At 40.9% G+C, this 27,684-nt stretch overlaps 1 protein-coding gene across 1 annotated transcript in view; it reads right to left on the reverse strand.

The window, feature by feature from the left end:
* The window catches only part of TMEM132B (transmembrane protein 132B), a 254,540-nt gene that overhangs the window by 190,385 nt on the left and 36,471 nt on the right, over nt 1-27,684 (reverse strand). Inside the window, exon 3 of the mRNA XM_065417984.1 lies at nt 16,577-16,723. Within this exon, the coding sequence (XP_065274056.1) occupies nt 16,577-16,723 (147 nt within the window). The remainder of the gene's footprint in view (nt 1-16,576; nt 16,724-27,684) is intronic.

Below are 27,684 nucleotides of genomic sequence, written 5' to 3' on the forward strand. Positions count from 1 at the left end.
CACAGCAACCCAATGTATACTCAGAAAAAATCTCTAGGGCCCAGGTCAGACTAGCAACCAGGGGCCTGCAACCTGTAGCAGCCAGCATGGTTCTGGTCCCCCCCTGTCCTGCTCAGCTTTCTTTTCCTGTTTATATAGCCCAGCCCTGAGGGCGGGGAAGGGTGCTCCTTGATTGCACCCAAACTGTCTTGGCTATCAACCCCAGATTGTCCCTTAAGAAGGTGATACACTCCGCCACAGACTTGGGTTATACAGGACTCAGACTAACTGATCTAATGGTCTCTTCTGACCTTAATCTATTAAATTAATAATAATATACAGTCATTAACTTTGCATTCAACTACCATACACAATTCTGCAGGCATGTGAACACTGCCGGCACTCACTGGGGGGTCCAGTAGTCAATCTCTTACTCACCCAAGTAATCCCACAAAACCCAGTGGGGCTACTCATGCTGCAAAGAGCTTGCAGCATCAGGCCTACAGAAATAAATGTTCTCTGCTTGCAAAAGCTGCTCAGAGTTGACAGTCTAATTGGCAGCTTTAAAGAAAGTGTCCAAAACTAATTAAAAGGATCTTCCTGAATTAAGCCCTAACCCTGCCATATCCCAAAAGTGCGGCACGTTGCATGTTCCAGAAGGCATCTCCCACAGAATGGCTTAAGCAGCCTACACTTCTGCCAAGAATAGAAAAGAAAAAAGTGCATCAGACCTGAGCAATTAAGTTCTGCTGCACCATATAAGTTTGAGAAGCACACTAAGAAAATAACAGTTCAGAAAATGAATGGGATGAATTATAGACATCAGCATTAACAGAGAGCAGAGTTTCTTTCTTTGGTTCAATAGGATATTTGGAGGAGAAAGCTTGTGCTGACAATGAAAAATGTAACAAGCCTGGCTACAGATACACTTGCAGTTACAGTTCATTTTATTATAGAGAGTTCCAAATGCAAGATATGAGTAATGTTTTGTAAGGAAATTCTATCTTGGCCTCAGACCTGACCTACCCTACCAATTCGGAGGCCAATATGAGTCTTTACATTTATTTATTTACTTGTTTGTTTGAGACAGGTGGGAAGACTTCTGATGGAAACTCAGTGTCTCCTAATAAATTTTATTTCTGTATTTAAGCAAGCGCTGTTAGCAAAAAAAAACAAAATAAAAAAAATCCCCATAATTCGTGTGCATTTCTCTGCTTTGTAAAACAAAATATAAAATTTAAATTAAAAAAGTCTTATGTACAGGACTAAAAGCTACCAGAATCTAATCAACCACGCTCAGCAGGAATCCAAAAGTGCCACTTACAGTGTATTGCAGACTGACATATAATCATGGCTGAAACAGAATTACAGTTCACATCACCACATAAGTTCTGTGGATCTCTGCTGGAGTTCGTAGGAGATGGGGAGGAAATAGTCCAGCAGCCATTCCCTTCATCAAATAAATGAAATGCAAGAGACTAACCTACTGCCAAACTAAAAACCTTACAAATTCACTGAATTACAAGAGGCAAAGGCACAACTATTCCTCCAAATTCTGCCATGGGTGATCAATGATATTTTCCACTCGAACGCTTCACACAAATCTCTCTCCTGTCCACCCAGCTCTCCTGCTATTTATGATATTTATTGTTAATTTTAAAAGATCAAAGGTAGATGTGTTCTGTGAGATACAAAAAATGGTGTGCGATGCAGCATTTTAAAACGGTCACATGAGGAATAAATATAATGATGCTTAGGCGCCAAGTCAACAGAAAACGAAGCCTGTAATTTTGGCTTCTGATAACATATTCATATCTCGTTTTTCATCACAGTCTTTCTGTAAAGTGCCTTTGTTCACCTGGCTTGGGGCAACAACATAATGTGAAACACAAGTAATTAGAAAGGAAAAGTTTAGCTAATTGTGCACTGACATAACAAGGATGGGGAGCTGCAGCCAAGGGTTTGACCCATTTTGTTCAGCTGTTATAACAATGTAAAATGAAAGGGCAGAGTTATTGCAATCATGCAAGAGTGACCACCTCTGTTTCACACTGCAAAAGAAATCAAGCCACAAGGGGAAAGACTTTCACCGACTTTTGGCCATCAACAGTGAATAGCCTGTGGAATGTGGGATCCCAGGGAGGAAGTGCTGCTGGGTGGAACTGTTATAGACAAGAGGTAAGGTAAACACGTCTACATTGACACCTTTGCAAAGGCCAAGGACCGATGTTACCCCTGATGAATGCACCACTTTATAAAGCTACAGACACAACGGATCTATATCTTTGATAAGCTGGAAAACATACAGCAGTATGGACTTGAAACTCTCCCTTCTACAACGTTGTTAATTAATAGCGAAGATTGGTGTTCAAGTCAGCGTAGCGTAGCGATGGGCACGGTATAAGAACCTAGATACACCAGCTTTTTCAAATGAACTCACGACCTCACTTAGGGCTGGATCTAAAGGCACAGAAGTCAGTGAAAAGACACCCACTGACTTCAGCGGGCTTTGGATCAGGCCCGTGATGAGATCGTTTGAAAACCTGACCCCAGTTGTAGGTTCTGAGCCCTTCTGAAAAATCTTGCCTGTATACTGGGCATTGCACGAACGCAGTCCCAGACCTGGCAGAGACCTCTTGATGCTACCACAATATAAACGATGAACAATTAATTTTAAGAAAATTCTTGCTAATAATAAATGGGATCAGTATGTTTGATATGTGGCAGATATTTAAAGACTTTTCCAGTAAGTTTGATTTTAACAGAGACTCCCTTTCCTAGTGTACATTTCTGGAAATCCCAGGAAAAGTTTATTTAATTTTTTTAAAAAACTGGATTGCGTTAAGCTTTGGATAGTAATTTATAGTAATTTTTTTTAATTCTTCATTTGCTTTTTGTTACAGTTAAAATATGTTTATATGAAAGAAAAAATAATGCATTGGCAGCAACTCTTTGTAAGTTAATAAAGGCAACAGTCACTCATAGTCAACAGTTACCACACAACCAGGGCCGCCCAGAGGGGGGGGGCAAGTGGGGCAATTTGCCCCAGGCCCTGGGCCCCACAGGGGCCCCCACAAGAGTTTTTCGGGGCCCCTGGAGCAGGGTCCTTCACTCGCCCTGGGGGCACCGGAAAACTCTCGTGGGGCCCGGGCCCCCGGAGCTTCTTCCGCTCTGGGTCTTCGGTGGCAATTCGGCGGCGGGGGGGTCCTTCCGCCCCGGGACCCGCCGCTGAAGCACCGGGTCTTCAGCGGCAATTCGGCGGCGGGGACCCCCCGCCACCGAAGACCCCAGGCCCCCTGAATCCTCTGGGCGGCCCTGCACACAGCTAATGCCTTTTCTAAGTATAGAGAAAAGTTGCTGTATCCCATATAACTCTGTCGACAACTCCCTTCAAATGATGACTTTTCTAACTGGATAAAAGCAGGCAGCAGTAGTTTACCAAAACACAAAAGGCCCGATTCTCTGCTGTGTTAAGTCCAGTTTTATGCTAGTGTCTATGAAAGCCTTTCATCTCATAGCATAATTTCTTTCGCAATGTGAAACTCTTGCATGATTGCAAGAACTCTGCCCTTTCACTGAATTTAATGGAGACCTACGAATATAAAATTGGTGTAATCCAACAGAAAATTCAGGCCTAAAAGCTGCAAAATATCTCCTCTTATGTGCTCAGTCCTTTAAAAGACCCTTGAAAATAACTTCTTGCTCCTACAATATGTTTGGTCAGCAGGGTGTGTGTGTGTTGAACACTTGATAAATTGAGAAATAAGAGTTTTCATTATTAAGTGATTCACAGCCAACGTACACTAAATTCATCATTACCATTTTTATTTTTTTAAATGATTATCTCCCTTCCCGTTATAGCAAGGCTCGAGAGTGACAGATGATCCATCAGTTTATCTGCTGATTTTTAACTACAGCATTTTGCATTCATTATTCCCTACTTAAATCACTCTTTTAAAAGAGAGGAATAACTTATTTCCTCCTCTTGACACTAAAGAAATTAAATGGTACACCATTAAGATGAGTGCTTATCTGACGAAATGAAACCCCGGTTATGTATCCATGAAATCAGCCTAGAAAAAAATTACCTAAAAAGTTGAAAACTAGGTACCTTGAGACCAAACATCTTTACTCTCCATTCACTGTTAAGTTGGAGAATTTCTTGAGTTTAATGTGCAGACTGAAAACTTCTCTGAGCAGGGACCGTGTCTTTCTTTGCAGCTTGTACAGCACTGAGCACACTCAAACAAAACAGTCAGTTACCTAAGGAGCTAAAATGCGCCAAACTCAAGCGACTCAGCAACTGATTCAAGACTCATTCAAGGCTGGTGATGTTGCTGGCATTTGTTGAGTGGTTTTTGGTTTTTACATTGGGGAATTTCAGCACAGGATTTTTAGACGACACACACACGAGAGACCCCTAATAACAAAGCTGTCTTCTAAGAGGACCTTACTTTGTAAAATTCTGGGAGGGATAGCTCAGTGGTTTGAGCATTGGCCTGCTAAACCCAGGATTATGAGTTCAATCCTTGAGGGGGCCACTTAGGGATCTGGGGCAAAATCCGTACTTGGACCTGCTAGTGAAGGCAGGGGGCTGGACTCGATGACCTTTCGGGGTCCCTTCCACTTCTATGAGATAGGTATATCTCCATAGTCATGGTCCAGGACCCCACTGTGCTGGGTGCTGTACAAACAGAACAAAAAAAGACAGCCCCTACCCCACAGTTTACAAAATTAGCATTGGATTTGCCCTTAGTCTTATTCCAGCAAAATATCTTCTCAAAACAACACACAGATGTTTAAACACGCATGCACACAGAACCTCCTAACAGCTCGTTTCAATTTGATTTTTTATTTTATACCCGTTATATCACGGACTTCTCAATCAAACCCTTTACGCTGGGGAGGAGGAGGAATTCTAACACAAGCAAAAATTAATTTGTGTAAAGTTACTGCTAAGTTGGTTTAGAACGTATCTAGCACTGAGGATTCAAATAAATCAAAAAGTAAAAAACATAATGCTTGCCAGTCTAACTATCACACCTCCAGACAATAAAATGGGCTTAAATTTTGGCTAAATGCCTAATAAACTAGTTATTGGCTTTTGTACTTTAATGCACTGATTGTTAAGTAAGCAAGTCAATGCATCTGTGATGGAATTCAAATGTGTGCCAGACCTTCCAATTGGCTGGGTTACAAATCATAAATCAATAAGATGGGCCTCACAGTTTCCTAAAACACAGGCTTCCCGATTTCAGTTTGTGTTCAATCACTCCTCTCTTAATATAAGAAAAAACACTTCTGGCCTCCTTAAATCCCTTTGTATGTGATTGCCAGAAAAAGAAAAAAAAATCCTTTGCAAAAAATTTCAATTTACTCATAAGCTTTCAGTATTGTTCAAGAGGTTAATGTCTGACTTCTACAATATTTTCAGGTGTAACAGACTAAATCCATCTAGTTATCCCTAACATGGCTTACTGTCACGATTTCTATTTCCAGTATGGTGCTGCCTTTACTAGGATTCACATAGCTAACTCTGAGTACCTTCCTTATCATTACAACTGATGTAAATGGGACTTAAGCAGATGCTTACAACTAAACATGTGCATAGGTGATGTCCTAATTAAGGAAGCTATTCTGAAAGAAGGTCCAAGTGGCCCAAAACAGAAGGGACAGGGCTACAGCGTTTAAACTGTGACTATATTAGTATGTCGGATATTCCTAGGGGAGTCTTTGCTCCTTTGTTGAATTAAAGGCTTGATCATCTGGAATAAAAAAGCCTTTCTAGAAACTCCATGAGGTTTACTTCAATTTGTTTCCTTCCTATTCTCCTTGCGACAGTGCACACACACACACACACACCCTCTCTATTTTCATTCTCTCTCTCACTCCTTTAGCAAGAACACTTGTTATGAACATAGCAATTTCAGCACCCATTCTTACTCGGAATATACTATTCAATTGCAAGACATCACTTAAAGGCAACTGAAGCGTACACCACTGCCACACAGCTATGTCCGTAAAGCCTTTGAAATTTTGCAGACCTTTTGCAGTGAATCACATATGTGATCATGCACACGGCTATTAAAAAAGCATTGCTTCAAAAGAAAGGCAGTAGACTGTTGTAGGCTCAGAGGCTTCTGGTGACTCCTGAACTCATCATCATGCCATTTGGCATCCAGCAGAGAAGAACATGCAATCTCCAGTGGATGAACAACTATCTGAACAGTCATTCACTCTTCAGTGTGCATTTGAAATCCCCACTCATCTTTCCCCATCTGATTCCCCAACCTGAAATTAAATTTTGCCAACTGTTATTCCAATATGTGAATGTTAATATTGATGTGAGTTAACAAAAATGAAGCTAATTGGGTCAAATTGAAAATGAGACCCATTGAGGAACGATTGACCCAATTCTCCAAACAAATGACATTCAAGATAGCTCATTTTAGCCTGATCCAAAGCCCACTGAAGTCAATGCGAGTCCTTTCTTTGAATTGGGGACAGGTCCTGCATGCCACAGTTGTGAAGGCCAGCTTTGCTGCTATGTTTGGCTTACCAACCTAAATTATATTCAGAACAAACAAGTCAGATATACAGGAAAGGCCAAATTTTAGAAACCTGACCTCCCATTCTGACTCAGTGAATTGCAGGTGCAAATAAGTGCATTTTGCAATTTTCCACCTGCAATTATTTGCTGGTGCAATTAAGGTCATTTAGATATCTAGTAACCCACGTAGTTGGCCAGCTAAACAAACTCGGTTGTGGCTACAATGATTTGTGCTCATTAAAACTGCCAATGTAGAAAGGAAGGACAAGATAAGAAGAATGAAAAACCTGATTTACAAATTTTGCACCCCGATTAATTTTATAAATACAAATAATTTTTCAGAAAGTATTCTCCACCTGTGAGCACAGACCTCACTTTGATGTCAATGGAATTTCAGCTCACATAGAGCCTGATCCAACCCCCACAGAAATCAAAGATGAATCAGGCCCACAGAGGGCAGAATATTAGAATCAGAATCAACTGTATGGATCTGAGAATCTAATTTTGACCTCGATAATTATCAGTGAGCCAAGCAATCCAGCAATTCTTGAGCGTTAACTCTCAGATGATATGTGCATCTTCCCCTCCTGCTTGTGTGAAGTTTCCTCCCATCTATATTGAGACCGTGAGATGGGACCAGCCACTTCTAGCCTTGATTGACCCAAGCATCTTGTCTGCCCGTCAGTCTCACTTGGACTCACAAAGGGCTCTCCAACCTCTCTCGCAGGAGTATGCACTGCACGGATCCCATGTTTTTAACCACTCTACATGAAAAGTTTGCAATGTCAGTTTGCTTTGCATCTCCCTACTCTATAGCTTCAGCAGCAAACACTGCTTGCTGAATATGGGCAAACCCTCTAGTTTTCCAGTGGAAAGCTGCAAACTTTTCCAAAGTTTAACAAGACAACAGGACATTTAGCTTGAGCTGGTTCCCTGCTGCACTGTTCATGGGGTCTCTCTCTCTTTCCAACCAGGAATGCTTTATTAGTTCAGAAAACACTTTCCTCAGTCATAATAAGGTACCAAACCAAAACAGCACAAACAGAGGGACAAGTGTCACTATGTTGCTAAGTTCCTGGACTGGTGAACCAGGACCCAAAAGTAATTATTGAAGCTACTAGTCAGTAATCCCAATGGCCCATAGCTACTAGATATTTTGCTGAAGCAGCAGTCAGCCTAACTAAATAAGAGGAGGAAACGACAGACTAAAATGACTGGCGGGCTAGTGGAGAATTCATGTGGTTACCTGGCTATTAGATTCCCAACAGGAGATGGACAGACAATTTCATTGTTCCTGGCCTCAAATGAAAACCATTCCAGAGACTATATAGTCTCAGGCATCATTTGATCCCAGTACCATAGTTCTCTACACCAAGTGATCCTTCACATTGCTATTTATTTGTCTATTTTTTTCCTACATGCGCTAAGGAACTGCAAGAGGTCATTAAAGTTTTTATTTTACAGGAACATTGTTCTGTAAAGGTTTGGGGCTCTTTTATATGTAAAAGCAGCAAGATTAATCCATGTATGTAAAAAACAAAGCTTAGTTACTGTCCTTAAAATGCATGTCTTCTTTGTGAATAACATCATTCAAAACTGAAAAGATGTGCTTTTGTGGAGCACTCTTTATACAATGTTATTTATTGGAATAAATTCTATTATTCAGAATCGAGGTTACTGCCCTAAAGTCTGGTGTATTAAGAGCAAAATCCACTTCACCAGTGAATCAGGAGACAGATTTCTTAGGGGCCAGCTGAAGACTGTGGAATGAACTCCCCTGGGACCTATGCACCATCACAAATCTCATAACCTTCCATTCTAAGTGCGAGAGGCATTTCTTTAACCTTGCCTTCTCTAACAAACATATAGCAATGTGTGTACACACACACACACACACAAAATTTGCCACACACACAAAATTTGCAAAGCACTCTATTGCACATCCTATTCTCCTGGGGAGAACAAACACGTAACAGATTTTAGACCCATTGCTTAAGAAACCACTGGAAGGCGCTCAGATGCTATGGTGATAAGCGCAGTATAAGAACCTGTATAGACTAGACTAGAATCCAAATAATCCCCTCCCAACAAAACTCAGGGCCGGAGCAATGGTAGTTACCCTTCCCCCTGTGAAGTGAGGTAGTGGCAATAGCACGTTGCCAATTGGATGGTGGGACCACAGGACCTGTGCAAATCCTTTAGTCCACACTCAACCTTCCCCCCACCCCAGTGCCATCTGATTCACAAGGCACACAGAAACCCACTGCACAAACACTCCATTTCAGCCCACACACAGCCATAAAATAAACCAAAGCTACTGTTTGCCTTCACAAGGCTTCCAAACCTGTTTGAGCTGACAACATTTTTTCTGTAGCTTGAGACTCTCTTTTTAAATTGAGTCATCTTTCTATGCGAAACAAACATGTTTTTCCAGCTGAAGAAAAGCCAGAGCTTCTCTGACAGGGATAGAAAAGTCTCTGCACAAGGCTGGTGAGCACAGATGGTTGCTTTACATACATTGGGCCAAATTCAGGGGTCACTTGTAAATTGATGCAAGCTGAGCTTACACTCTCTACAGAAGTTAGCCCTCTCTATTTTCCCACTAGAATTGTTCTCTCCAGTCCTTTCTTTACAGTCCCTCTCCATTTAGTTTTCATTCTGCTCTATTTTTCACCCTATAGTTCCATCGATGTTTTTCCTCTTTGTCCCATCTGCTCCTTTTTTCACACTCTCCTCTTAGTAATATTTCAACCTAATGGCTTCAAAGCCAGACTCCAGCCCACAGCATGTGCATGGGCTTGAAATAAGACAACAAGTTTTGCCTCTCTCTAGGAGTTACTGCTGCTTTGTGTCGAAGCAACAGGTGAAACTGAGCTTCCGTCAGCCTGGTGTAGTTCTTATATGCTTGAGACCTAGCAAGCTTCTTTTGCAGTAAACCATGTCCTTAGAGTGCTGTGGTGCATGTCCCAGAGCCTTATATGGGTTTAGTTAACAGCACAATAGCAACCAACCCACATTCAAGATCAGTGTTGTGCTGTACAAACATATGGTAAGAGATAGGCCAGGTCCCAAATAGCCTACAATCTTAGGCCCTGATTCAGGAAAGCACGTGAGCATCTGCTTAAGCCCATCCCTATTCAAGACAGCACTTAATTTTGTGTGTAAAGTTAAGTACATGTTTAATTTTCATTCGCATTCACTCCGGTGTGACTTTCCTAAGATGACCGCAAAGGAAATTGTTGGGGCTCAACACCTGAGTACCAGGCCATCTGATCTCTGACTGAACTGCCAACCCTGCAACATGGGACCTTTGGGGCCTGAAAGCTTGGGTATTTCAAATTATGTGTAGGTCTAATAAGTAATAGCACAGTACCTACCTGGCCTGCTATTTCATGAATCATAGAATATCAGGGTTGGAAGGGACCTTGGGAGGTCATCTAGTCCAACCCCCTGCTAGTATCAACACAGCTCCAAACACTGGAGTCAGCAAAAAGATTAAGTGAAACAACAGCAGCACCACAAACATGTGATTTCTCCTATTTACATTAACTACCTGTTAGCTTCAATATCTAGCTGTCACACACACAAACACACACACACAACTTTAACAAGCGCCAATGACCCAAACACCTGATTTGTCGTTGCTATTCAATGACAGGTCAGATGACTGGGTGAGGTTCCATTTTTAATTGATGAACAAGGCATGTGAAAAACCAAGGCCTGGATCTGTTCTCACGTAGGCCAGGTTTCTACTGGACTTACTCCAGCGTGAGGGCAGAATCGAGCAGAATCAAGCCCAGTTGGCTAGGTGGCTAACAGTGCTACAGCAGAAAGACATGTGTGGTTCAATGAGGTTCAGGAACACGGTCACAGGGCTAAAGTAAATTTGACACCATCAGCTCAGGCTTAAACAAAGACTGTGACTGGCTAGCCAACAACAAAAGCAGTTTCTCCTCCCTTGGTGTTCACACCTCAATTGGTAGAAGAGGGCCTCATCCTCCCTGATTGAACTAACCTCGTTATCTCTAGACTGATTCTTGCCTGCATATTTATACCTGCCTCTGGAAATTTTCACTACATTCATCTGACGAAGTGGGTATTCACCCATGAAAGCTTATGCTCCAATTCGTCTATTAGTCTATAAGGTGCCACAGGACTCTTTGTCGCTTTTTTCATTCATAATCCTGTCACCGAGACTGTGCCGCATACTGGCCAATACCCAGAACAGTATTGGCACTGGCCTCAAAGCAGAACCCTTCCCTACCATTCCAGCTACAGGGTGAGCATTTGTTTATTACCTTCTGATATTGAGTGGGATTGGCAATATCTAGTGGGAAAAATAACGTTTCCCAGAATAAAGTGGATAGGGATCATCACAGCCCTTTACACAAAGATGAGTGTAGCAAAGGAGAACCCAAGCTCTGATTTTTGAGGCAGGAACTGCCAGGAAAAAGAAAAGAAGAAACAGTGTTTTTGTTCAATATTTTGTGCCAAGTCAAACAATATGTACATACATTTAATACATATGCAATAAATATGCACACATTGTATGAATGTGCATATGTATATATAACACACACAGACAGGCAGTCACACTTAAAATGTTCCTTCCTTCTGAGTGATGTTACTAGTTCTAGAGATACTCCCAAGTACAGAAAAATCTCTTCAAAATAGAAGAATCTATTTGCACACACAATCACACCACTTCTAACGTATTCTTTGGTTTAAAGATACATATTCTCATGACTGATTTGCTGTGTGTGGCTATTTAGGTAGCTCGAGTTAAATGGAAAATGTTTTCAAAAGGGGTAGAATATATTTTTTTCCAATGCAAAATATGGAAAGATAATTACTGATTCTAACTTTTATCCAAGTTTAAAGACCAGTTTCTTCAAAATATGTGCAGTTGGGCTAGCCTCTATCAGATGAAAAAAAACTTTCAAGTGACAGAATAAATATTTCTTGATGAAAATTAAAAGATATCACTATAGATTTTTTCCCTCCTCCCCACCATCCCCCTGCTTTTCTGTAGTTTGACTTACCTTAGTGTAAGTTTGATTTATACGGCGGTAGATAACCTAATAGACGGAAGCAGTATTACAGACCTGGAGAGGAAATAATCCCCTAAGTGAAAATAATTTGTTTGGTGTCAATAATACTATACTCAGCTGTGCAGGGAAGGATCAGTTTAATTAATGTTGCTAGTTAGCATAAATATAACCATTCTGATTAAAGTGCTAGTTCGTCACAGACTTAGAGTCAGATCGCAAACTCCTCCCGCAGGCAATTGTGCCAGAGAATTCAATGGCAGAGTTTTTTCTGAGTAAAGAAGTTGGCCCATACTAAATATACACCCACTTGCTGGTCTAAGCATCTCATTTCGGGTGCTTAGTCACCACCGAACCATAGATTCAAATCCCAGGAGGGTTAACTGAACCTTCCAGGGGAGAGAAATTGAGCACCATGAAAAAATGTCCTGTACTGGGAAGTGTTTCAGATGAGACCCTCAAAACTCCATGTCCTGCTCTACAGTGACTTTAAATAACCCAGTCCTGCAAGATGCTGAGTGCTCATTTCCCATTGACTTCAGTGGGAGGAATGGTGCTCAGTACCTTGCAGAATTAGGCCCTGAGTTCCCACAGCACTTTCCCCAAAGTAGGTGTTTGCCCAGATGTCTTTCACCTTTTGCTCCCCGACCCTACTGCGCCACAGGCTGCTATGCAACAGTTACATGCCAACCAGAGGTAGCTGCATTCCAGTGGCGCTTTCAGATTCTTTGCGAAGAAAGGAACAATGGAGTTGTAAGGCCCAATCCTGCTTCCACTGAATTCAAAGGAAAAAGTCCATTGATTTTAGTGGGCACAAGATCAGCTCTCACGACATTATAAAGCACTAGTATGACTGGCAGTCTCCCAATTACTGGCATTCGACCTATTTTCAAAAGGAATTTCTTGCTACCCCGTTATGTATTAAACCACACGCTCCTAGACGACAAAGGACCCGATCCTGCAAAAAAGGTAAGGACTGTAAATAGGATGCAGAGGACTCTCAATTCCCAATGAGGTCGATAAGAGTACACAAAACCTTCACAAGCAGCACTCAGCCCTTCACAGGATCAGGCCCACACACAATGATAATTTTTTCCCCTGAAAAGAGAGACTCTGGCTCCGCGCTTATGTATAATCTAGTGGTGTTTGTGTTTGGAGTAGAATCTGCATCCTCATCAATGACGACAGGATTTTTATTTGCTTAATAGATCAAAAAAAAATTTGAACAACGTTCTATCCATTTTTACTACATTCAGCACCAGAGTGTTTTGTTAAGTAGCTGCCGTGTTTAAAGATCTGTCCAATATATAATCTTTTCACGTCTTCCTTCCTTTTCTGGTTTCCTTTGCTCTGACCTCTCAGGAGCTGGTTGAAATATAAACAGTTCCCACTCGGAAGTGACAAGGCATGCTTATTAAATAACTCCTGAATAGCGTAGGTGTGCACACCTGTATTCACAATAAGGGCAAAGCTCATCTGTGCAGGAAACAGTTTTCTCAGGGGCTGGTGCCAGACTCCACAGGAACTAAGGATCATCACAGACTTCATCACCTTCTGCTCCAAGTGCCCAGCACACATCTGAGACCTTGCCTTCGCTAATATTAACACAGAGTGGCATGGGCATTTAAAACCCCCCCACAATACTACCAACACAAAATACTACCACAGAGTTCTGCCCCTGCGGAGAGGATGGGAGAGAGAACAAATGACAGATGCTAGTCATGTTTCTTAATGCTCTATTGGAAGATGCTCAGACACTACAGTGGTGAGGGTGGTATAAGAACCTATAGAATAGGTATGTACATACACAGTGTGTCTGTGAATATATATAAATAAATACAATAATTGCTCCCTTTTATGCTCTTTGTTAAAGCATGTTATCAAAAGAGATTTGAAATACAAGCTTATGGGATGTGTTGGAGTTCTAAAGAGGTGAATTTATGAATGTATTCCTAACAAAACACATTCCGGAAAGCTTTAATCTATGAATGGTGACAACTCTAGACAAAATGGATTTTTAATAGAATATAATGTAAACCGCCTGAGCCATTGTGATAAGGATTTTTTTTTAAGTGTTGTAGAGAAAAGGCATGATGCACTTGGCATGAAAGGAGGAAAGGTCTTAATTTAAAATATTTTAACAAACACTCAATTTGCATGCACAAATGTGAAAAATGGAGATGAAAAACTCATGATAAAGGATAATACCGCAGAGAGGAGGAGGAGGAGAAAGATTAGAAAAGTAAGCAAATTTGAAAGGGCTCTGAAAGATAATGCCAGCTAAAAGGAATAGAAACTGGATTATGAATGTGTTGCAGTCTAAAGCCACTGTTCTTCTTGTAGTCAAAGTCTGACTCCAAGGTCCTTCATGACTCTTATCAGAGCCAAGCATTGGGGAAAGCAATAGCAGCTGACGCCTACGTAGTGAAAAACAGGCCTCAGTAAGGTAAGGGCATCCAAAAGTAGTCAGGGACATTTCAACAGAACGCCCGCTCCTGCAACTCTCTCTTATATGAGTAGCTCTTACTCATCCAAACAGTTCCATTGAAGTCCACTGGAGTGAGGATTGCAGGATCAGTCCCTTTCATTGTAAAGCAGAAGTATATACTGCAAATATTAGCAAACAGAACAAGTTTCTCCTCCAGAATGATATGCTTCCACTAAAAGCAGTAGGCTCAATTCACTGGGTTACTCCAGCTTTATACTGGTTTCCCTCCAGGGAAGTCAGTGGCATAAAATTGAGCTCCCTGACTTCTGTGGGAACTGGCTGAGTCCCTCAAGGGAAAAATTATTTATCAACATTTACAGTCTGTCCTTCTGCCATACAATTAAGGAGCATGATCTTGTGACATCTTACTCAGGCAAAACTCCAGTTGACTTCAATGAATCTACTTGAAGTTACTAACAGAAGCAAGGGATGCAGAATCAGTCCCGATGGCAATTTTGCCATATTGACTGAAATAGGAGCAGGATTTGGGCCCCTATTGATTTAAATGAACCAACAAACAAAATAGCAGAATCCTTATATGAACTTTGCACATTGTTCAAAAGAAAGAGTGTCAAGGCCAAAATAAAAAAGGCAAATTAAAATAAAGATCAAAGTTAAATATTTACTCTACGCGCTTCAATATTTGCAAATCTGGAACCGATCTTTCAGCAGTTTCTATTTGCATACTTTAATTAATCCAGAAATATTAAAACTAATCTCACAAAGGAAAGGGTCAAAGTATTAATTAACTTGAGATTTGTTGCTTTTGTATAATTTAACAGTTCAACACAAAGTAAAAAACAGTGTTAATAAAAACTAAGTTACTGTGACAGGTATAATTTCATGGATTAGTGAAAAATGTACAAGGCAAAAACTTCCAGTGTTCTCCCTAGTTTTTGCTTTACTAAAACAAAAATTAGTAACTTCAGTTCAATTAAATAGATTCTTCTTCAGCAAAGAATTACAGTATATTAAGATTTCCTTGAACCTCAGCATTTCCCTTTTAATATGATGAATTTTTATTGCTCTAAATGGAACATAGGTCACAGCTATTGTAATGGAAAATCTAAACTAACATTTATCTGAGGTCAATATTGAGCAAGCCTCTTGATTGGCAATCTGGGTTCATTCAAAGAAACCTTGATTGAATTTAATCATTGGAGTTTTCATAGCCCAAGTCTGCATATGGCAACTGTAACTCCAGTAGAACAGTGGTGGTTCTCCTCCCAGTCAAACACCCTGCACTGGCAGACAGCCCTTGCAAAGCTTTAAAAGAAAGCTAGCATGTAGCTTTAGCCACAGAAAACACAAGGAGTCTTACTGAAAAAGAACTGAATCAGAAACAAAATTATACAGTGCCCATCCCCTGTGTTAGAAATAGGTGAGCTCTAAGACTAGTAATGATAATTGTTATGATGAAAATGAGCAGCAGCAAATTACAAAGAAAAGCTAGAATTTCCCTTCAACCTCCAAGATGGGACCCAGCTAAATCAGACCCCAAAATTTGGGTTTGCCACTTTTGGGGGTGTGGGAGTAAGTAGAGAAGGCTAAATAGGGGAGAAGAAGTTAAAGAAACCCAGTATGGATAGAAATATTCAATTAAAATTTTGCACTAGAAAACTCATTGACAACTTTTTGTTTAAATATGTCCCTGCAGTGTTTGTTCCTCAAATATAGCATGAGAAATGGAATGCGAAACTGGTGAGAAACTGAATCTGAAATCCAAACATTCAATAATAATTTCCCTGGGTCTGAACAGACACTATCATCTGCTTTTCTTCCCTAAAAGGATCTTCAGAGGAGGACAGATGCAGAAGGAGGATTCTCGAATTTAAAGTCTGACACAGTTTTGTGACTAGCTACAATACAATTTGGGCCTAACATATGCTTTGTGTACTCTAAATATAGTGTAGTTGCAAGAGCAATTGCTTGTATTATAAAATACATAATTTTGACTCAATTTAAATTTCCATTACTTTTGATATCTTTGGATATAGTTTGTTAGAGCATCATCATCATAAATATATATATATATATATATGGCATTCATGAGAAGTCTGAGACATCCATAGGTATGCTGCGGTGGTAATGAATGATACTTGGTAGCTATTACTTTTATAGCTTTTCAAATAAAAGTGAGAGCACTGTCCTATATGCCATTAAATTATTCGTAGTATTTCTCCCATTTTAATCCACTTCTTGCTGTTGGCTCTCTTGCAGCAGGCATTTATTCCTACCACCCCCCCAAGGTGACAGACAATAGGCGAGAGGTAATTTCTGCTGTATCAAGTATAATTAGGTTATTCACTTATGAAGCACTGAAAAAAAAAACTAAAGCTCTCGTAAGATAACATGGAATCATGTTATAGCTTTCACAAGGCTTTTGAACTTAGGAGGGTGGTGAAAGGACAGCAGTGCTTTCAAAAGCAGCATCATTTATAAAAGGTACTATTATTTTTCTTGCTAGACATCACATCTATGGTGACACATCAGATAGCTTGGATGTCTTACCTGCTCTCTATATTTGGATCATTACGCACACAAACAACAGAGGCAGTGGTCTGCATCCCTCCATTGTCTACTTCCTCTTGAATTCCCCATTGGTCTGCATCACTGACTCTGATGGCCATTATCTTCACACCTGGTGCTGCCTTAATTCTGTTGGGGAACAACAGAGATGGTTTTAGTTAGAAACACCATGAAAATAAACCCGGCGAGGTGAACAGGGGAAATAAAATAGGAAATGTTCCCCCTTGCATCTATAATAGACTGATACATGGGACCTGTAAGTCACTCTGCCTTAAAACAATAGATGTGACCCGATTCTTTGACACAAGTATGAGTTTCATTATGCGCAAAGCCAGTTAATTTTCAGCTTGAACAATGTGGCAAGAATAAGAGCACTTTCTGCCTCAGTGGCACCAGTTGGACATAAATGAAACAGATGTGACTAAGCATACATTGATTTAATTTGTTGTGTTTATACTTTAGTTTAACAGTGAGAACCATAGCGATGTGGTATAAATAGATCCTTATGTTTGTCGAGCTCTCGGAGTAAGCTGCTTATACGTACAAGGGAGACCTACCGCAAGGAACATGTTCAAGTGGTCAAAGAGCACCACATAGGGGAGAGGGGGAGGCATGTCTTTTATTGCCTTGTCACAGCGAATGGATTGCGGAATGAAAACAATGCCAAGAGTTGTATTTAGAGCTAGCAAACCTAGTGGATTATATGATCACAAAAAGCATCGCCCCGGTCCATTTGTTGCCGAAATAAGCAAAACTGAAAAATCTTTGTTTTCTTCAGCACATGCAGAGGACAATGACTCTATAGTCAGTCCAGTGGTTGATACAGCCCAGCCTTTTTTTTGTGTGTGTGCGCCTTTTTGCGTGATTGCCAAAAAAAAAAAAAAAGGAATTTGTGCTGCCGTTCCGGGCTACAAAGGGATTGCCAAAGAATGGAAAATAAACTCCATTGTAACAGCAGGGACTTCATTTGTACTGTTCAAGTTCTGCAAAACAATCCAGGGATTTCCATGGGAGCACTGCAGACTGCTTCGGAGTATCCTTCGGCTGAAAGCACTGCTACCGGACTTAATGAATTATAAGTAATGCTAAAAGGGACCTTTAAGTCTTATGGTGGGATGAAACAGCACTGCTGAGGCTTGAAATGTTACTTAACAGTGAATTGTGATGGGTTTGCCCCCACCCCCTGGATGCCTAGTGGCCTGTTAGTGCTAGCACTACACTGAAAGCTATTTACGAATCTCCTTTAAGCACTAACAGAATTCATGATTTTGGATCAAAGGGTCTTCAAGATCCAGTGGAGGCCGCTTCCCTTGAGATCGTTTTAACTCATTCTGCTTTTATGATACCCTTATCTTTTCCCTTGCAAGCCTCCACCAGTGTGACAGGCCAAATCCGTGCCCAGTACAACTCCTCTGAAGGCAAAAGAATTCCAACAGGAAACGCATCTGGCCAGATTTGTTTCCCTCGTGCTTCTCCAGATCTCTGAGCAGCCTCTCACCAAGTCAAAATGCCCCTTTCTTGTCCCCCTTTTTCAGAGGAATTTTAGTTTACTTTGCATGAATTATACTGAGCCAAATCCTCCTCTCACTTACAGCACTGTGACTCCATTGACTTCCTGATTTGCACCTATGGAAATGAGAAGAGAATCAGGTCCTTGTCTGATTACTGAGACTGGGGGGGAAGAGGTCACGCAAAGGAAGAAGGACAGCAGGATTTGGTCCTGTATCTTTTTTGGATTCACCAGACTTCCTCCACACATCTGATTTTAATGCTTCCTCTTATGTAACCGTTTCACTAGATTTCTTAACTCCTTAGTGTTCACTTTCTTGCACTCAAAGCTGAATCTGTTTTGATTGGCGTATCCTATATCCCCATGATGCAGGAGACAGCTCCTCCACACTCACAGCCTCCCCAGAGTGCGGGGCTGCAGATTCGCCTTTACCCAGGTGGGGTTTTATGTTGCAGGTGTCCCCCCCTCCATGCACCCTGCCTACTTCTCTGCATCTTCCCCCACCAGGTATCCCACTGCTGCATGCTGAGGGGATCAGAGGATGCTGGTGTGGATGCAGCAGCCTCAAATGCCCCTCCATCTCTCCCGCAGCCCCAAGTTAATCCTCTGTTGGAGGAGCAGTCATCAGCGTGGAAGGCTCTTTGATGGCTAAGAAGGACAGAGAGCGCCAAGGAGGGGAATGAGGCCGAGACACCAAGAGAAGCCATGGAGGGAAAGGGAGCAAGAGATGCTGGGAAGCAGAAAGAGGGCAGCATACAGGGGGAGTCATGGAAGCAGGGAATGAGTGACACCAAGAGGCGGACAGAACCATGGGGGAGGAGAGACCTTTGGTATATCAGGGTTAGTCATGGAGAAGGGAGTTGGAGTAAAAGACCCTGGGGGAGAACGCTGAGGGGGAAAGATGTGCAGGAGGGAGGGAGATAAGATGCCAGCAGGGAACAAGACAGAAAGGGGTGGAGTCTGCAGGATGTGAGAAGAACCGACTCTGCAGAGGAATAAGAGGGAAAGGGAAGAATCTCCTGAGGGGGGAATCAGACTCTTTGGTGAGGAGAGAGAGAACCACATACTAGGGGTTTCCAGATCCAAACTTGACCAAAGTCTGGGTGCATATAGTTCAGATCCATCTCCCATAAATACTGTTGGCATGTAGTGCTACCCCCGCATCCTGTTCTCGCTTTTCTAGCTCTCCCAGATAGATTGCGCCCAACAACGCTGACACTCTCTTCCGCCTGAACCAACTGCTGGTGCCTAGAGTCCTGTAAGCCAGGAGGCAATGCCACCTACTACTCTTGTGTCTGAGTACAGCTATGAGCTGTTTTTGACCATCTGGACGGCAGATGAAACTCCCGGATGACTCTGTCCCGTTGGCTCACCATTTGCTTCTCTCCCTTAGGGTATTGTCCCTTAACAGGAAGCCTTCTGGTTTTTGGCAGGGCTGCCTTGTTGACTGCTCCTGCAGATTTTATTTGCTGTGTTTCTGCTGTCTTATTGGGTTAGCGTCAAGGAAACGTCTCATACTTTCTTTCTCCCTCTTACTCTCTTCAAAAAATGTTTCAGAATGCTGCAAGATGTCATTTGGCTTTTTTGGATGTCGTGAGAGCCAGGAAGGGTGGGAGAGGGAGGAAATTGAATTCAGCTTCTCACTTGGAAATGCAAGATATTCAAATTAAACAAGTCTGCAGAAGAACATTTTGATCCTCTCATCCCTCAGACAGAGTCTCATAGCTCCATGGACATGGAAAACCCATTGTGAGACTTGGTGGAGCTGAATATGAAAAAAAATGGGCAATTCCTTCTGAAGCGGACATTACTGACTTGAACAACAGTCCAGTGGTTAAGCTGCTAGTATCAGACTCAGGAAATCCTAGGCTCCATTCCTTACTATGGCAGAGACCCCTGTGTGACCTTGGCCAAGTCACTTAGTCTCTTTGGGCCTCAATCCCCCATCTGTAAAACAGGGATAGTACCAGTTCCTTACACCACAAGGGTGTTGTGAGGTTAAATACCAGAGTTGGCCAGAAAATAGAAACTCTGTCCAACAGGAAATCCTGGCCTTTTTGGAATTTCCTTTCATCCCAAATCGGGACAGAAGTCAATATTTTGTTTTGGAAACACTGAAATGACGTTATCAAAGCATTTCATTTTTCATGTCAAAACATGATATAGGATATTAAATATAATATTTCAATTAAAGTATTTTAAAAGTTAAAATATTAAAAATCAAAATGAGAGGATAAAGTTGGAAGGAAATGAGAAAATCTAAACAAAAATATTTCATTGTGGTCAGAATATTTTTTTTTAAAAATCCATCCAAATTTTCACCAAAATCAACATGATCCCACAAACATTTCAATATTGACAAAATAGCACCCTAGGAGGGAAAATTATTATGCTGAAATTTTTTCAACCTGCTCTAATACAGACATTGTGAGTTACTTAGATACTCTGTAACGGGGGCCATGAAGTACCTAAGACTGATAGATACTGTCATCCAATAGAGGGGGCTCTCTAAAAAGTAGGTTACCATGTACCCCCAACAACATGCAATCCAGCATGTGGTATGTTTAGCATCCACCGTGTATATCCTTTTCTCCACTGAATTTAGTTCTCATGAAAGGCACCAGAGCTAGAATTGGAGACTGAACACCACATAGCCACAGGACAGGTACTGCAAACTTTACCTTGAGGAAGTGTAACAATCAAACCACGTATACCCCATTAAAGTAAATTAAATGCTGCTGACCTTGTTGACACCTCCCATTGATGGACCTGAGACCTATGGTTCTGAAGTGGATCCAAACTTTTCCAGAACTTAGGAGAGTTGGTGCTGTGCACTTCTGGTTGAGGCTCCCTTTTAGTTTTTTCCAGAAGAATTAGAACAGAGCAATAGAAATAATAGCAGAGGGCAGACTGATAGAAGTGTGATGGTTACACAGTGGACTAGTAGTGTCCATTTATTCTTTTACTTAGGGACTGTCCGGTTTGGCCAATGTACATGGCAGGGGGGCATTGCTGGCACATGATGGCATATATCACATTAGTAGATGTGCAGGTGAATGAGCCCCAATGGTGTGGCTGATGTGGTTGGGTCCTCTGATGGTGTCGCTAGAGTAGATATGGGGACAGAGTAGGCAACGAGGTTTGTTACAGGGATTGGTTCCTGCATTAGTGTTTCTGTGGTGTGTGTAGTTGCTGGTGAGAATTTGCTTCAGGCTGGGGGGCTGTCTGTAAGGACTGGCCTGCCTCCCAAGGGCTGTGAGAGTGAGGGATCATTTTCCAGGATAAGTTGTAGATCGTTGATGATGTGCTAGAGAGGTTTTAGCTGGGGGCTGTATGTGATGGCCAGTGGTGTTCTGTTCCGGACAGTCTCTACGTAAAAGAATAAATGGACACAAATCGGACATCAGGAATGGCAACATACAAAAGCCAGTAGGAGAACACTTCAATCTCCTTGGACATTCTATAACAGATTTAAAAGTAGCTATACTTGAACAAAAAAATTTCAAAAACAGACTTCAAATAGAAACTGCAGAACTAAAATTCATTTGCAAATTTAACACCATTAATTTGGGCTTGAACAGGGACTGGGAGTGGCTGGCTCACTACAAAAGCAACTTTCCCTCTCCTGGTATTGACACCGCCTCATCAATTATTGGGAGTGGACCACATCCACCCTGATTGAATTGGCCCTGTCAACACTGGTTCTCCACTTGTAAGGTAACTCCCTTCTCTTCATGTGTCATTATATAATGCCTGCATCTGTAATTTTCACTCCATGCATCTGAAGAAGTGGGTTTTTTACCCACGAAAGCTTATGCCCAAATAAATCTGTTAGTCTTTAAGGTGCCACCGGACTCCTTGTTACTTTAAAATACAGTCCCATCCTAAAAGCATGTGGCCCTATGAATTCAACAGCTCGGAACCTTTTCTCTCAACTATTATAAGAACAAAAGGAGAGAAGCTGCAAGGAATCACTCGTGTTGGGGAAGAGAACTTAAGGAATTTAATTGCTGACCACTGAAAGGACGTGATAAAGTGATACTTCCACTGCTTCCCATGCAATTAAATGGGAAAGCTGAAAGGTAAATGTCTGCTTGCTATACACAGGCAATAGCTTTCAAGCAGCTATAATTGTGATGTACAACCTCAGCAAAAATACATTTAAAATAGAAACAGAATGAAAAGATATTTAGAAACCTATACCAGGAATATGCTTAGAGCAGATGGAACTCACTTAAACTGATTAGAAAGGAAGATTTCCAAAATAGCTCTGAGATGGTAATTTATTTTCCCCCTGCTATTATGGAAAAGTACAACACGGTCTGAATTGAATTCATCCTCGGTTACATAATAACAACAGATATAATAATAAGCTTCCATAGAATGTTCCACTGCGGGAGCAAAAAGAACTTCACAAAATGGGGTTACACGTGCAGTGGCTAGCAGTCTAGGTACTTACCTAAGCCAAAAAAACGACAGAAATCAGCCCTACCTAACTGTTGCATTGGAAAAAGATGATATCACTTACCTAGGCAAAAAAAAAAAAAAAAAATTAAGGACCCAAGCCTATGAACTGCTGAGCACATCCTGCAAGGTACTGAGTGCGCTCAGCCCTTGGGATGCTCAGCAAGTCTCACGATCAGGCCCTAAATCCTCATCATCTTAGTGATTATTTCATTTTTATATTGTAATGAGCTCATCACAGACTTACACTGAAATTGGTTCTCTACCAAAGCCTCCTAAAAATAGCAATACAATAGCAGCTGCACATGCTTCTATTGAAATTAATATTGAATTGTTAAAACGTTAAAGTTAACTTTATTTGAAATACATGTAAAATATGATATGAAGCCTCTGGGGCAAAGTGAATCCTGCCCAAGAAAGAGTATGATGGTAGAAGCACAAATAGCATGGTTTTTTTTTAATCATGTAAGTAAAACAACAAGCCTACAAATCCAAAAGGAGAAAGATAGATGGTAGGCAGATGGCAACATGGAACAGAGAGTGATTGCAATGCATTGAACAAAACCCCCGGGAACGGGGTTTGAGTAAGGACCACAGGAAGAAACCCTCAACAAGATCTTGAGATATTCCTAATAGAAACAGGTGTTATCAGCAAAGTAACTGACAATTGACAATGGGACCAAAGCAGATGTTTGCCCTTAGGGATGATGAAGGGAGATCAGTAACTATAGACAGAGACAGCATGTTGCAAAGAGAACAGGAGTTTTACCTGAAGTTCTACCATCAAGTCCCCTCCATCCTAGAAACAACTCCACTGACTTCCCATTCGTTTCAGGCTCCAGTTCCATGGATTAACTCCTGCCTATTTGTGTCTCTCTGCATTCCTCTGGGTCTATTTCTGTCCCAGTATTCTCATCAGTGCTGATGCAAGTGCATTCTCACTGGAACTCATGGACCGGTATCTCATCTCCTCAGCTCTCGATCACCTTTCAAACTGCATCTGAAAATAGGTCTTTCCTCCCTCCTGTATACTTCTTCATTTCTCTCCGCATCTGCCATTTTTATATAACCTCTTGTAGCTGTCCTGACAAACATTAGGCGATGCAGGTTGTATGAAAGCAGCTATTATTGTGTTGTACTGGAATATTTCTATGCCAAAACATTAGGTAGGAAAGGAAAGACAAGAGAGGTAAACCAAACAGCACAATACAGGACAGGAAACAAAATTGCTCAATAAACATAGTGGCTAATAGATGAAAGAGGTCAATGGATCATGAACTAACAAAACTGTTTGCAGAATGTATGAGAGAGAATAGAATGCTAAAGAACCCGAGTGATACAATTATCATTCTTCTACTCAGAGAGGTAAAGCTATCAATCTTTTTTTCAGCCCACCAAATGTTTCAAAATGTGCTAAGTATTAAGTTCACGAACATATTGGATTTTGAATAATGAAAAGAGTAAACAGCATTTTAATTTGGATTCTGAAAGTACTGTCCATGTGACAAATTAACTCTTAGAGAAGACAAATTAATACAACCTACCCTTTAGTATGATTGCTTGTGATTCTATAGAGACTCCATTTAAGGCTTCAGAAGAATTAAGATCAAAATAGGGCCGGTTGAAAAACAGGGAGAAAAACCTATGAATATTTTCTCAGAATTTCCCTGCTTCCTTTTTTTCCCCCCCAAATTTTTCCAATCAGCTGTAGAGCTGGTCAAAATACATGGACAATTTCGCAAATGAAGTACTGTGGAATTTCCAACTCCCCATTTTTCATCAGAACTTCTAAACATTCGGGGTCAGATCCTCAACTGGTATAAATTGTCATCGTTTCATTGACTTCAATTGACCTGACCCGCTCAATATTAAAGCTACATTTTGCTTCTATGAAACATATGTCCAATGGAGAGAGTGAGCAGTGAGGCAAGGAGATGCCACTCCCTCAGAGATCTTAGTGTGTCAGAAATATTTTCTAGATATAAGGCTGCATAGACAATATCAACAGAGACAATTTTAACTACTTCAAGCATTCCAACACTACCTGGCAAAGCCTCTAAGTAGACCTGTTTGAAATTTTTCTGACAGAACAATTTGCCATCAGAAAATGCTGATTCCACAAAAGCAAAATGTTTTGTGGGAACATATCAATTTCATTGAAAGTTAATGGGAATTTATCAAACTGTTTCATTTTGACTTTTATAATTTACCATATAAAAGTTGAAAGGATGATGTCAAATGAAACTTTTTTACTATCAAAACAAAGTGTTTCACTCATGAGAAATTCCAAGATTTTGACTTTTTGTCCTGTTTCAGGACAAAACGAAATCCTGAAATTTCCTGCAGGATGGAAATGCTGGTTTTGGCCAGCTCTATATCTAAATCAGACAGGTAAATGAATTGAAGAAACCAATGAAGATAAAAGAAACATCCTGAACAGCTTGAAGATAGAGCTACTAATTTTTATTTGTGACTATTCTTATCTGAAAGCTGATATTTTTGCAAGTCTTTACTACATTGATCCAGGGTGAAAATTCAGAACTACTCTCAACAGAGCTTTTTGTGACAGAAATGCAAAAATCACATTTTTTAAAACACCAGGGTTAACCAAGGGAAAGTATCTATAATGGAACTTCGCATTTTTAAATGGAGGCAGGTCGCTGGGTTCTGGACTCGGAGTCAGGAAACTTGGGTCATATTCCATTGACACGGTTAGAGATCGGGATGTGGGCAGTCGGGCTTAGTGGTCAGAGCAGGCGTCCAGTGTAATTGTTGGAGCAGGCATCCAAAGCAGGGAAACGGAGGTGAGGGTCAAAACCAGAGTCAGAGGCCAGATGCCAGAGCCAAGGATCAAAACAGAGTCAGAACCAAGAATCAAAGCCAAAGGGTCAGAACCAGATTTCGTGGAGTCAGGGAAGGCAGGAGCAGGGTTGGAACAGTGCTGGAAAAAGGCAGGACTGGGGCTGGCAAAAGACAAGAGCAGAAGCTAGTGCAGCCGTAGGCAAATGCTTTGAGCAGCCAGCACCTTCTGCTGCCGCTGGTCTTAAGAGCACGTCCGCTAGTCCTGTTAGCCAACTGGGCACTTTGGCCAATCGGGTGGCTCAACTGGGGGGCCAGCTGCACTCGTCAGACTGCCTGGGGGCTAAGCTAGCAGGTAAGGAGGCTAGCTGTGTTCCCTTTCTCCTGACAGACTCACTGCACAGGCTGTTAACCGCTTCACCTGTCCATGTCTCAGTTCAAAATGGGGACGGTACAGTTTACCCACCTCAGGCTCTATGGAGAAAAAGTGCTACATTTTATTAGTATAGCAGAGAAGCTGTACTTTTGTTCAGTTAAAAGTTTACAGTATATTTCTATAATCTCCAAATGAGTCTAACAACCGTGGATTTAAGAGTCCTTTATCAGTTAGTTTCATCAAAAAAGATGCTAAATACCTACTCCAGATTTTCTAATTTGCAATCCTCCAGGAAACATTGCTGGTCCTTAAACATACAAATTACTTTAATTAGATTATGAATAAATGTATGGGGATTGTTCTGTGCGCTATTACCTACGCTGCAAACTCTTCACATTGGCAGCACAGGCTTGACTCTGCTCTCGCCTACACTAGCTATCATTGATTCCTGATTTTTACCAGAGTAAGAGGAGAATCAGGCCTCTTGGCTTTTACCTGACTGAAAAATGTATGAAACACTGTTCATTCTCTACAAATAAATCAATCATCATTCCTAGCATTTGCCCAGGAGTTTACATGTTCAGGGCACTGTACAGACATTAACTAATTAACTATTGGTAATGTAGAGAATGTATGGGTCAAAAGGAACCACCTGAGCTTAGCTCCTGGTTGTTTGTGCAAACTAGTCATCGTATTTCTCTTGCCCAGAACTTATCCCGACATTTTCTTCTTGTCACCATGAATACATTTGTTGAACAAGTTCACCAGGCTGCATCTCTCCTTTTTTTTAAGAAAAGAAAAGAAAAACACAAGAAAAGAAGAAGATAGATTTAATTTACTTTCCTATTTCATTTTTAGTCCAGGTACCAGAGGCACTACATGTTGTTTATCATTATTCAAGGAGTTTATCAGCATCTGCTCCCATAGTTCTCTTAAGGATCTTGAAGACTTCAAGTATATGCCCTCTTATTCCTAGCTGCTCCCATAAAACACTCTATGGTGTAGCTTCTCTGTACAAAATGCTGGAGTGACTGTCAATACCACAGGTCTACAGAACAAAGCCTGCAGTCTCTCCAACCTTTCTCCGAAGGATCTGAAATACTCAATCTATGTCCTTTACCTTCAAACCGTTGTAATGCTGCAGTAGATGAAACTGTTTCTTAAAGCCCAGAAGTACAGTAGCAAAATGCATTATCAAATCTGAACGTGCCCAAAGTATTTGAACCTGGGGTTCCTGCTATCGTGTAGAAACACATCTCTGAAAGCCATATATCAAAGTAAGCCATAGGTTTCCTTGTGCAAAGACAAAAATGCCTACTGGTTCCTTTTCTACAGAAGATGTTCCCTTCAGAAATCAAACTTGAAAAGATTTTTGTAGCCTGAATACGTCAGGCCTAGTAGGAGACCAAAAAAGTCTTATTAAAGGTGTTATTTTTCCAACTTTATAAATAAAAAACTGTGAAGGTCATTGTTGCTGTTGTTTAGGTACTTCCAAAAAAGCAAAACTGTTCATCTTTCTCTGTCAAACTTTCCCTAGTAAAAAGATCACACATGGATGCTTAGAATTTAAGGAAAATTAAAAATGGGAGATTTTTGTTCACTGATTAAACTTAGTACTGCAGTTTCTCTCTGTCAAAATTTGATTTTTTTGGTGCTCAGAATATTTTTGGTGCTCTTTCTTTAAATTTTCTTGCCCTTAAGGAACAATATTTGCTTATTAAATGTCCAAGTTATAAAGAAAGAAGTGTATTAATTATAATTGACATTAACATAGTTAATAATTGCCCTATCAGGGTTTATATCATATTTTATAGTATTACTTATCAATCTGATAGCATCAGTAGATCTTAAAGCATTTTACAAAGGAGGTCAGTATCTTTATCCCCATTTTAAAAATGTGTGAGCTGAGGCTCAGGAAGGAAAGTTATTTGCCCAAGGTCA

The sequence above is a fragment of the Emys orbicularis genome, chromosome 16 (assembly GCF_028017835.1).
Source record: "Emys orbicularis isolate rEmyOrb1 chromosome 16, rEmyOrb1.hap1, whole genome shotgun sequence".
NCBI lineage: Eukaryota > Metazoa > Chordata > Testudines > Emydidae > Emys > Emys orbicularis.